This window comes from Lissotriton vulgaris, chromosome 5 (assembly GCF_964263255.1).
Source record: "Lissotriton vulgaris chromosome 5, aLisVul1.2, whole genome shotgun sequence".
Lineage (NCBI taxonomy): Eukaryota > Metazoa > Chordata > Amphibia > Caudata > Salamandridae > Lissotriton > Lissotriton vulgaris.
Window position 1 is genome coordinate 1,033,674,673 of NC_141693.1, and position 13,401 is coordinate 1,033,688,073.

Sequence of the window (13,401 nt, forward strand, 5' to 3'; positions counted from 1 at the left end):
TGGGACAGCTGGAGCTGTGACCTAGGGGAAAGTCAGAGCTTTTTAATCCAGACAAGTAGATCTAGAGAATGGTGACCAGGGGCTTCCACACCAGGGACAGCTGGAGCTCTGACCTGGGACCCGCTCAGAGCTTTTGAACCCGAGCAGGCAGCAGAAGCACTCATGTGCCTACAGGGCCCTGTCCTGCGCTCCAAGTAACTTGGCGGCCCTGTGAATGGAGCCCAGGGCCCAGGACTTCCATCCCAGGGCTCGCTGCAGCTCTGACCTAGGACCATGTTAAGGCTTCTTAACCTGGGCAGGCAGGGGAAGCCTTCCTAAACCTTCCGGGCCCCCATTTCTGGTACTTTGGGAGACAGCGTGCCTAAGGCTTCCACCCCCGGGCCTGCCAAAGCTCTGACCTGGGTCACAGTCGGAGCTTCCTAACCCAGACAGGTAGAGGAGGCCTTCCTGGGACTTGGTGCACACAGGGTCTTTTAGAATACAGCCCAGGAAAGGGGATTCCAACCCAGGGCCAACTGGTGCTCTCACCCATGTTCCAGGAACAGCTTCTGCATCTGCCCAAGCAGAGAAGCCCTCCCCAGAACTGCTATACCCTGTTCCAGGCACTTCGCGCACGGAGCCCGGGATCCTCAGCCTTCACCTGTCAGAACACTACCCATTCTTGTAATCCGTGCACACCGAGTGGCAGGGGAGACATTGCAGAGAATGTATCTGGCCTCCTGGATGCCTGACTGGGCTTGAAGCTCAAATGAGCCCTCACTGGAATTTCCAGGGCAGCTCGGAATTCTGAACACTGAGTCATGTGAAGGAAATTCCATGTTTTGTTTATTTATTTTAAGTACAGAATGTCACCTGTGACGTTAATGTAGCACATTTTGCCCCACCTGTGTAGGCAGGGAAAACGACATCAACAATTTAGAGAGTAACCTCTTTTATAAAGGCCTGTGTTAAATGAGCCCCTAATTACAATTTCGCACAGTTCTACTTAATGTGAGCAACGCCACATTGTCTCAGGGGCATCCTGGGTTGTTCTGGGCTGTAATTTGGAAAGATTTATACTTGTGCATGAAATGGAGAAAATGTGCATGATGCTTTGGAGTCCTTCAAGTCTAACGGCTAATTATTGTTGATCACATATGGAGACCTTCAGTATCAGTCATTACACTTCTTAAAATGTCAATGTTCTCCAGTTTTGTCTTTATCTTTGACTGGGATAATTCTTTGGTGCTCCAGGTCATTGTAGTCGCGAGCACAAGTCATTTTCAACTTAGGAAACTGAAGCCCATCTTCTCACTGTTGTCTGAGAAACAATAAGCATTAGTAGGTGGAGCAGGGTTAGACTAGTGTCGTTCTGTATACTCTGGGGTCTCGCAATCCCTCTTATGATTGTCTCAAAAGCGCTCTGCATTGGGCGGGCAATAAAGACCTTGGGGAAAGAAAAAGTTTCTTCATCTCACAAAACACCACTCTGGTTGCCGGTGGTGGACCAGGTTTGCTTCAAAATGGCCTGCTCCTCCATTCCTAAAGCACCTGCCCCATTTGTGCTCCACCTCACAGTTACAGCCCCACCTCCCTCGTTAGAAGTTTCATAGTAAAATGAAGGCCTTGTTATTGGTACCGGGCTCCACCCCATTTCTCGCGCAGGCGCTAATATTCCCTGTAGGCCCTATTAGTCTGTCTCACACTTCCCGCTGTTCGGAAAAAGCTGAAGACTAGTCAGGTAGGATAAGCATGGATATGTAGGAGACCCAAATGGGTAGTGTGCGCTTTAAAAATTCTCTCTGGCATTTATTTTACGGCTTGCATATTAGGGGCAGAGAAATACGTGTTTCTCAATCCTTAGACTAGGTTATAGAGCAATGGACTAGTTCGAATTCATACCATTCTTGTAGCTCACTTTTTAAGGAACAAAATAGAGGTTTTGCTCAATTTTACAGTGTGATATTGGTGAGTCCTAGACAAAAACAATTGTCTCCTTTTGTCTTTAGGTAAGCAGCACACATATCAAACAAGCATTTACAATGCAATGGTTTCGCCTTTTGAAAAGTTTGAGCTATTGGCATTGTAAATGACAACATTTTTATTTATGTGTTAGTTTTGAAAACAGATAAATAATTGGCATTGTCATTTACAGTGCCAATAGCTTAATCTCTCGCAAATGCACACACAAACACACAGACCCCCCCCCCCCCACACACAGAGAGCCCCACATGAAATCAAATGCTGTAGAATGCACTTGGTGGTGACTAAATGCATGTGCTGTCACCGACACACGGCTGTATATCTGTCCCTGTCTCCTTGGTGGGGTCTCTCTGATCCGGTATTGTGAACACAGCGCTCCTGGCAGGTTTGAGCTATCGCCTGGCGTCCCTAGATGGCATCGGGGAGGAGGTTGAGACAGGGGACGGGGGTGGGACACAGGGCTACCAGGTCGAACGGTGCATACAGCATCCTCAGGAAGGGGCCTGGAGCGCAGTGGGGACAGGCGCCTGCAGCAGCTGCAGCGCACAGAACGTTGGAAACACTGATTCGTGCTGTGGCACTCTAGAACAGAAGCGTGTTAATGCATCCTCAATCAGGCGGGGTGTGTGCTGGCAAATGGGCACCTTCATCCCAGGCAGGAACCACCCCCCAATAATGCACTTTTTAACACCACAACCTCATCTGAACAATGAGGCAATCATTTAAAACACAAAACACAATAAAACGGTTATAAATTACAGTTTAAATTCAACTTTTAAATATAAAATTCAAAATGAAGAAAAGAGAAACGATTTTGTGGACTCATTAATTTCTAGAATTTGAAGAAAGAGAAAGGAGAGTCTTTTTTCATGTTTCCATTCTGATTCCTGAACAACGAGAATGAAAAAATGTGGGATATTCTATGAGCCAGGTGAGTACCCTAGTTCTTGCTCAGAACTCTGTGATCTTGACAAGCAGCTGTTATGAGAACAAGATAAAACAGATGTGAACTGTGGCTGTAATACGGCTCTGTCTATGAAACCCCAGTGCAGATATGGACCAATCAAAATGCAGCATTTTAGAAGCCCCAATTGTCTGAAGATGTTAATAAAACTGCTGTCTGATGGCTTATATCCATAAAGTGATGAATCCTGCAATGTTTTTTACATATAATTTAATTACTTTTGGATCAACTGCTCGATGTGCAGGTAGAATAGAAAAACAGATACGTGTCATTCATATTTCAATGAATAATATATTGCGATAGTTTAATGGCAAAAATAAATAATGCACAGCATTTAAGAAATGTACATGAAAAAAATGAATTGAATGATATTTAATAACTTTCTGCTATTTTATTAATTGATCTATTTGTCAGATACATGTATTTCACTTGGAGTCATTTACTACAAAACAGAATTACATTAGTTTTTAGTATGCTAATATTACGATGGCTAAGTTGATGGCTTATGTCATGTCGCAAGACCCTGAAGTGAAACATAAAATGTAGATAAATGGAAAGCTAATTGTCAATCTTCCGTTTACTATACAAGAATCCCTAGTAGGTGAAGTGACCTGTCACTAATTTGCAGAAACCTCACAGATCTGCCTGAGAAACATTACTGAAGATTTCAGGCTCCCTACATGCCATTAGGCTCGTGGCGATACACTTATTAGAGTTACAATTTTGTCTGAAAACCCAACAAACTTTCAAATTGTGTAGTCCCATTCAGCAGGAAAAAGTGGGCTTCACAAATTAAGTTGTTTCCCTTTTTGGGGGTTTGAAGGTGGCAGTTGTGTGCTTAAAAGAGGTAGGGTATCTTATAAGAATGCAAGTGAGTTATAGTAAAATTAGTCTTGTTTATGGGCCGATGAACAGACAGATAATTTCATGAAATGTTATTGCTTTAAATGAAACAAATCAAGGTGAGGGGGGCAAAAGTTCAAGAAATGGATCTGTAAATCCCACATATAGACCGGAGCTAATAAAGCCCTAAAGTTAAAGATCTACTCCGTTGGAAACAAATGTCCCCATGCAAACAGACAGGGAACAACACGTTTTTAAACACTTATACAGTAAATGTAAGTATCTGAACCTCAGAGAGCACAGCATTCAGCAATAAACTAAGGGGGCTCAAAATAGAGTGCATGCACTAACCTATATTTCAGCCAAAGATCCGTATAGGGTTAGAGTACAGACAATTAAAATGGTTGGGAACCCAAGCTACAACTGATTCTTTGGCATGCTACCGAGCACTCTAACTTTACACCTACTTAGAACAGGCATTTTCAATGCAATTGGTCTCGCATTTTAGGAGTTGATGATATTGACATTGTATATGGGAATGTTTTCTCTTTATGATTTTTTGTTTGCAGTGAAGTGATTATTTAGATTAAAAAAGTGCACACTATATCATAATATATGTTTTTATTTCAACCGTATAGTAAAGCTATGACTACAGCAACTGTTATCAGGTTCAAGGCAGGCATAAAACGACATATATCACTAGTACTGCACAAATGAAACAACTACGGCTAGGGCACCCAGTGTCCTCATAGTGCAAAAACCAACACAATATGAAACTAAGAGGGCAGCAATTGCTTAGGTCTGGTAGTGCCTCGGATTATGAATCAAACCGGTAAAGGAATGACATTAGCACCCATTAGCCATCCCAGATGCGACAGCAAAAGGCACACAAGCACTTTAAGATCCCTCTGGGTGACGTGTGCGCTCAAAAAAACCTTATGACTTATGACAATAAGTGGACACAAATTGCCATAAACGATTATCTGGCACTAGGAAATTTGCGCGTCTTCTAGCTTGCAAATGGCAGACATTTTTGCCTTGCAGAGTGATTAGCTCTGGGCCCTACGGTGCCGAGCGCAGGAGGCGCAGTGCCCTTGTCAGACTCTTTATGGCAGAGCCCTAGTCTGGGGTTCCAGGGCCCACAAAGTGTTGTAGAGCAGCTATCAGAGAATCTTCCAAAAGGTGAAATGGCGGCCTCCTGCGAGGTCTCAACCCACGTCCAGAGTCCTCAACAATAGGGATTGGGACTGCCGCTCGCACGCCTCTCACAACACGGTGCAGCTGGTCTGGCTAATACTACAGCTGACCCTCTAAGCACAGAGTGGGAATACTCTCGGGATCTACACATGACCTCAGCAAGGTGGAGGAAATGTAATGAATGACTCACGCCGGCACTAAGTAACGTGAGTCGGCAAGACTAATGCACAACATAAAGCGTGGCGTCCTCTTAATTTAATATGCAGGCCGTCTACGCTTGATGGTATAGCCCGCTGCCCACTTAAATCCTTCTTTTTTTTTTTAATCATCCAACTCAGGCCCCTTAGATCCTCGTTTGGGCATGGCACCTGCTAATTTAATATGCACAGGCTTCATATTGTAATAAGATGGACACAGTACTGACGTAAGCAGTGAGCAAACTTTACACTCATCTACAGCAACAAATGTTAAAGGGTACTGCGTGCTAGTTCCCATGGCCGTCTGAGAAGCGGGCCATGATGACAGAAAGACAAACACAAAAGCAGAGGCCTGTGAAGCGCCTGTTATGAAGATATTCATATAAATATGAAAGCAGCAACCCATGAAGCTGGCGCCATGATGACAAAAAAATTAACATTAAAGCAGTGGCGGACGGCGGGAGGGGGCGGGAGAGGACACAAGGGGCGTGAGGGGGGCGGGAGAGAACACGAACGGCGGGAGGGAGGCGGGAAACGTGCCGGGGAAAAACACTCACGATGCCCGGGACAGCAGCAAGCACGGCCCGGCCGCATGATGATAGAAAGACAAACACAAAAGCGGAGGCCTGTGAAGCGCCTGTTATGAAGATATTCATATAAATATGAAAGCAGCAACCCATGAAGCTGGCGCCATGATGACAAAAAAATTAACATTAAAGCAGTGGCGGACGGCGGGAGGGGGCGGGAGAGGACACAGGGGGCGTGAGGGGGGCGGGAGAGAACACGAACGGCGGGAGAACGTGCCGGGGAAAAACACTCACGATGCCCAGGACAGCAGCAAGCACGGCCCGGCCGGACCAGATTCGGGGGCGTTCCCGGCGTCGCGTGACGTCGGCAAAAGCCAAAGAATCTCGGGAACGCCCCCGAGTCTGCTCCGGCCATGACGGACGCCTCTCTGTTCCAATGGCTAGCCTCCATTTATGGAGCTAGCCAATGGGACAGGGGGGCGTATTCCAGAGTCCTTACTGTAATCAAGAGATTTCTCTGGAGGCGGAGCCTAAAGGCTCCGTTCCCCAGCGAAACCTAAAAATCAGTTTGATTAGGAACCAAGGGTAATCAGGGACCATGTTTAACATTTTATTTCACAAGCAACATGGTTCATAAGCAGTAAAAATATCATATCATATTTTTGTGGTGTTTTCACAAGCCGTTTGATTACGTTTTTTCCTTGGTACACGAAGAATGTGCTTTGATGTTTATGTTTCAGGCTACTTGCGTTTGAAACTTGGCTGCCCCTCGTGACATCACTGGGATCCATCCAGCACCATTACTTATTCACCCTACGCCACATGTGTCTTCTATCACAATAATGACAGCTCCTGAGGAAATTACTTTGGCAGTGTGGGCTATGCCATAAAAAAATGATTCCTGCTAAAACGTATATTTGTATTCGGTATGGATGAGCCAAACTATGTTTGCTCTATTCCTATGTACGGAAGCAACAAAATGCATTAGTGTTGTATAATAATTGCATTTGTATATCCCTTACCACCCCTGATGAGGCGTTGTTGATCGTTACACCAGGCATCACTCTTCCCTGGAACCCAAGTCAGTGGTTATTGAATATTGAGATTAGTCACGCGCTCACAAGGAGAACATTTAATGCATTTCCTCCAGTTTTTTGGTATATTTAATTGATACGGTAAAATATGATCATTAGAGAATGATATGTAAGCTCATGCAATGCTATGTAAGCTCATGTTAACATACAGGCTAGAGGAGACTAGGTGTTGTTAAATTGCAGAGGTTTGGGTTTAAAGGAGGAGCGGTTGTGATCTGTGTGTGGGCATTTTGGCGAAATACAATTATAGAGATTAATGTAAACAATCATGTGACTTCGAGTAGGCCGTACTACCAGACAGGAGGCAGGCAGAGGATGGAGTGTAGGGTCATTCAAAAGAACTCCATGTGAAGGAACAGTCAGAAGCTTTAAATCAGAGTCAATTTTCATGTAGGGTTTTAGGAGTAGAGGAGGTTTTTTCAGTATAGCATGCAATCTGAGGATATAAAACTATAGAAAGAAACAACATTATTTGCCAGTGAGATAGTGCTACATTAGGTACCTTTGACAGGGACTAGAAACTGGCAAATGGTCTGCCTCAGCTAGGCTACCTCCAAACCATTGGCATTAATAACACGACAACATGTGCCAAAGAGAGTGTGGTCTACTGAAACCTCTCAAGCAAAGTTCTTCTATTATGTGAAAGCCAAAACTTTACAATGCCATTCCGTGTGCATGTCGAGCTCATGATCAGTGAGTAGTAGGGCTGCGTGAGAGTCTGAGAAGTGAATAAGGCCAGTAGGATCCATGTTGCACGCCCCTGGTTTAGCTTGACACAAGATGGAGGGCAAGAGTAGCTTTCCAGACAAAGGAAGTTTATTGGGACTGTAATGTCTTGTTCAAGGTGATGTCAATTCCCAGGGCAGCTCCCCTTTTTATCTGTCTCTGATTGCTGCTTCAGGAAGGCTGTGAGTAAAACATTAACTAACTTTAATACAGTTGGACATCCAAGCCAAACCCCTTAGATGTATGAAACCACAAATAGCATAATGCTATTGTAAACTGCTGCGATATTAACTGGACTTAAAAAGGAAGTTTGGCTTCTGTGGTGTGCTTGGTGAAATTGTTGACCAGTAAATGCTGTGTACGTACGTCAAACAATTCAGTTCACATTTATCTGAAATATCTAATAAAATTCTATAGCGCCCAGAGTGCTTAGACACCTCGGTATATCAGAGAAGAAATATCTGGACTCATACAAGACAATATATGCAGATGATGTCTCCAATTGTCACACACAGATTGCAATACAGTGCTATCATTTGTATAGTTTCATACTCGTTTGTTCAGTGTCCCTACAATTAAGGTTGTTATTTGGACTACTAAGCAACAGCCACAGGGCAACAAAACTGTCAACTCTTATGCTTTTTTTTCGGTAAGTGCAAACCATATGTAAATCCTGGAAGACAGCATTTTTGTATGTCAGTAAACATTTTATTTAAACAAGAAACGAGCAATATTTAATTTGTCGCTGGTAGTCTATTTACTTAAAAGCAATTTCTGATCATAAGGAAGATTTTAGAGCAGGGTTCAACAATGGTAGATCTTTCCGTCCCCTTGTCTCGGTTTGCTGTTGATGCCACTTACTTAAACATATAAGCAGAGCATTGTGGATGAAGGTTCCAGCGCATCCATTAATCCATTATTTTTTTTGAGTATATTTGGTATTCTTATGTTATTGTTTGGAATACTAGCTTCAATTAGGGAAGTAGAATGTGCTTTATCCCCCCCCCCCTTAGCTGTAGCTGTGAATATCCTAATGGTGGTGCATGAATTTAAAGGGAGAGTTACTATTGGTAAGGTTTTCAAACATCGACCTATTTGTATTTTTTTTTCTTTCAGCGGTGGGCGCGCCCCCTGATAGATACATTGCCGAAAAGGGGAAGCTGTTTGGTGAGATCCTGAGCTTCATGCGATATTGCAAATGGAACAACATATATCCGGAGAATGATGGCATCCACATGATTTATACACCACAGGTATAATGCAGTCGACTGACGATTGTTTAGTTTCTAACTCGAATTAATAATGAAGACTTTGATTGTAATAATCCATTTTTATAGCACTTGATCTTAGTGCCATTGCCTCAGCTGACCAATGGAATAGTGGTTTTGAATTGTGTGGGGTTGCTGGAGTTCAGACTTGAAAGCATGAACACATAGTCTGGGCCTGGGGTGTTGTTTTTGTACATACTGTACATTACAGCACTATCGTTTTCCCTGCTTATGATATTGCTGTTCGTAGAAAAGCCTGGGCATAATGAATCTCTCCATGCACAGCATACTGTTCAGTCTAATAACAGACACTGGAAATGCCCTGCATTGATCCACGCATGTGGAGATATTTATTCACCATAGCTTAATGAGTCAGCACAGAAAAGTGCAGTGATGCAATACACAGCGAACCCCATCATGAATCTCTTCTTGGCGCCAGACTGATCTAGAAAACGTTGCAATAACGTCCCCTTGCTGGCAGGCGGCTCCATCGATTCATATCTACTCTGACACCTTCTTAGATTGACATTACTGCTCCATATATGATGCTGCCTGACTCAGAAGTAAGCCCCCTTTTCCCCTGTTCTGTGGTGCAGATATAATGTGCTTGCTTCTGAGATTTTTGCAATGCTGGAGATTCTGTTTTGGCATTTTGAGCTCTTCCTCTGTATCTCACTGTTCTGGTGTCTTCCTCCCAGAAGAGTCTGGGTTCTGTGCCATCTCAGGTCTTCTTTGGTTTGAGCCTTCTTCTCTGCAGACTCAGGTAGGCATAAGGTGCATTCTCAGATTGACCACGTAGACAAGCGAGGGCGCCATTCATCCAGATTTATTTAGGTCCTCTTTGTCAGGGCCCCACTCACCCCTGTACATCAACCCGGTTGAGAATTGTTCCTCCCACGCAATGTTGTTCTTGACATCCGGGCATGTCATCTTTTCACAGTTGCTCCTCGATTCTGATCTCGACATTAGCTTTGGACTCAACTCCTGCTTAGCTGGACAGAGGCACAGTGACGGCTCTATTCTGGTGCTGTCGGATTCGCTACTCGCTTGTCTGTCACCTGGTGTTGACCCCACGCAGGTGGTGCCCTTCAACCAGGCTTTGATAGCTAGGCTTCGGCCACCTCTGACTTCCTCTGGTGCGGCTTTGGTCACTAAGGAGATTTCAGGCCTGTTGTATGCCTCTCCTCCAATGGTCTTAATCCTGGTGCCGGTTGGCTTCGACAGCTGGTAAGCTCAGCCTGGCCTTGATGTGTTGACAGCCACATGTAGGTCAAGTTTGAGTGAACCATGGAGAGAGTAGTTATCTTGGCCCTGCTGCCAGGGGTTAGATGAGTTTTACAGGCTCAGCGTACAGGTAGTGATCAATCTTGTACCACCAGCCTCTGCTACATGGTTTGTTTTCTCGTACCTTGCTTATTTTCCTTGTTACTGCTTGTGTTTCCATGTGCGACCCTTACTTCATCTTCGACTCAAAATACTTTGTTTTGTCATTCATTCATTTGATGCTTCTGTTTGGCCTTCGATGACTAGGTGGTTTCGTCCTCTTTTAAAAAAATATTTATACAACAGTATGGAAACTATAGCATCAATAAAGGTTTGCAGTGAATTACAAAAAGAGCACAAAAAACCACACAAATTATACTGAGTTCAGGTTCCAGTAATCAGTACAATACAGCATGACCAATCCCATCCACTCTCCCCCTACCATTCCTGCTTCTCATCAGAGGTGACAAATATTCGAGTCCTAACCATGAAAATGAGGTAACTGTCCAAGTCTAACCAAAAGACCAACCAACCTACCACTACGAGAAGTGAAAAAAACAGAAATGGCCTTACACCTTGGGAACATTTGCTACTCTACTCTACTGCGATAAAACCCACACAATAAAACTAGTCAACTTAGTACACCCTACTCTCCTTGGTGGTAGGAGACAGCAGTGAATCCCTCTGCTCTAGCCATCCTACTTTAGACAGCACACCTGGTAGTCACATATGGGTGCTTGCTTGCTTCCTCTTGTTCACCACAGGAGGTCATTTTGTGGTGTTATTTTATATCTAGAAGATGTGTTTGTGTTTATTTTTCCTTCCCTTCTTCTGCTTCAGGTTACCAGTGTATGAAATATGAGTCCTATCCTTCTCTTTGGATTGCTTTCATTTTCATTGCTTGCCTGTTGGCATTGTCTGCAGGACCCGTTTGTTCTGTGGTCTGTGGACGTTGCTATCTGTGTGTTTTGCTCTTTTCTCCTATGCATTTGTGAGTTATGGTGTTGCTATTGCCGAAGGAAGTGAAAGGATTGGTTTTCCGGTTAGGCGTTTGCTTTGCTTTTGTGATGCTGCCTTTCGAGACCAATATATCTCGAGCCTTTCAGGATGCACCTCTACTCTGCCTGTGCCTAGAGTTAGATGATTTAGCCTAACTGCCATGACGGTGGGCACTTATGGTGTTTCTTGTCTCAGACTCAGCTGGGCATTGATTCAACGGGTAAGCAATCTACAAGTGGACGTATGCATCAGTATCCACCACAGGAAGAAGTTGCTTATCTTCATTAATTATTTTTGTTACACACACTCTGCCTACCTGCAAATTCCTCAACGACGTGCCTGCTTCCCCACTCTAAGTAGTGGTTACAGCACTGATAATAAGGTACCAAGTTGGCGTTGTGCTCTGCATTCTTCTAAATTCACCAGGCCTATTTTTGCCTTTAGCAGCGTGGGGGTACAAAAGGTTCAGAAGGGTGGTGCCTTACATCGCTCAGTGATGTAGCTTACGGGGGAGTTGTTGGAGTTGATTTGGAGCCATTGCGCCACCTGTCAGCGCAGGAGATCTGCCACCTTTTTTCGATCCATTCATTCACCTGGAGGAAAGTCATGAGTGAGAAATCTGTAGTCGGATACAATATTCTCCGGAAATATCTAAGGTAAGTAATTTTTTTAGAGACACTTTTGAGATCTTCTTTTAATAAGGTGGGACACAGGGAGTAAACTTATGATCAGCTCTGCTAAACTACTGTAAAATAGTGAGAGGCAGCCTTGAGGAAATGACATCAGGGGGTGTAAATGCGAGCCTCCTTGCTTATGATTTGATTACATCCGGTGCTTTTGGCCACCTACGAGTTTGACCCTGTCCCTTTATGTTCCCGAGCCATGGAAATTCAACCATACCCTTCTTTTTCTGTCACAGGGAGTCTGCTTTGATCCCAGTGGACTTTTAAACAACGAAGACCCTTGTGTCTTTAAGAAGACTGTCAAACAAATGCTCAGATTGCTCGACTCTGAGGATCAGCAGGTATGAAGCCAAAATGATGTAAACTGTTTTCATTATCCTTTTTTTTATTTCAAAGTATTTTATTGAGTTTTTCATGCAGGTACATTCGTTTTACTGTTACAGGGTACTTTATCAACAGAGTTTACCAAATTAAACAAAAAGCTCAACTTCCATGAGATGCATGTTGTCACAAAAAGGTATTGTACTCTGTCTAGCTAACTCTTCAGCAATGTATGGAAGCTCTGGACTGTAGAAAAACAGTCAAGGCAACCTGTCTGCCATGCAGGCTCTTTCTTCCTGGACACTAGACTAGGTAAACTGTCACATGCTCCTGCTTGCCCCCAAATCGGACACGGCCTACTCCGTGCTTCCGGTGCTCACTAGGAGACAGGAGCTGGCTCTACAAGTACCAATACTAGCTTGTCATCGAGCTTCTTTTAGGATGCTCTTGTGGTGAGTAGAGGAAGCGGATCCTGCTTTTCAGATGCTTCTTCCTTGTGCTGCAGTGAGCACCTGTGTAACCCTTCTCTGCTGTTGTTTTACACTAGTCACCCTTTGGCCACATAGCTGTGCCTCAGCACCTATGGGGAAACCTAGATATCCACTGTTTAATTTCTATTTCCTCTTCTGTCCCTCTCCTCTTACTCACGGCCATGCTTCCGTTTGGAAAAAAATCAGCACATAATAAAAACATATTTTCAACTTTTGATTCCATCACTTGTTGCCACTTGTGCTGGTTTCATTGTGCACGTTGTTTTTAAGTTCACTTCCATACCGCAGACCCTCTTGTCTCGTTTTGTGTAGGAAGGTCATACGACCCACTGGAGTCTGATTTGTGCAAAGATAAACACTCATTAAGTACTGATGCAGAACAGTTGACTTTTACCTGCTCATGTCAGAATATTGTTAGTAAAAATATTGTCTGACTGAAATATTTCGAGAAACAATCTTTAGGACACAGTAATTCTGCCAGGTGATATTTTAATTAGGATATGCTGGCGCCATACCCCCTGCTGTAAATATCCCGTGTTCTCAGCTTCCAGCGGGCACTAAACATGGCACATGGGCTTGAAGGGAGGGGCTTTTACACTAACTTTGATAGTTCAGTATTTCTTATGCTCAAAGCTACTGATGAAGAATGTGAGCCTGCATTCATGAGCGTGTGTGTGTTAAAAGGTAATCTCAACTGGCCAGTAGACTACTTTTTGAAAACCACATCCTTTCTGTAAACTAGGGTGAATTCTATTTATTTTTTTGCCGAAACAACGTTATCTGGTTTCATTGCTGCCAAAATGAATCCTGTAATCATTAAGGTGAAAGGTGAGGAGTCAACATTATCAAGGCCTTAAATTCTTGCA

At 43.8% G+C, this 13,401-nt stretch overlaps 1 protein-coding gene across 1 annotated transcript in view; it reads left to right on the forward strand.

The window, feature by feature from the left end:
* LOC147711945 (uncharacterized) overlaps window positions 1-13,401 on the forward strand; it is a 210,543-nt gene that overhangs the window by 161,759 nt on the left and 35,383 nt on the right. Inside the window, exons 6-7 of the mRNA XM_086922665.1 lie at window positions 8,627-8,763; window positions 11,960-12,064. Of these exons, the coding sequence (XP_086778791.1) occupies window positions 8,627-8,763; window positions 11,960-12,064 (242 nt within the window). The remainder of the gene's footprint in view (window positions 1-8,626; window positions 8,764-11,959; window positions 12,065-13,401) is intronic.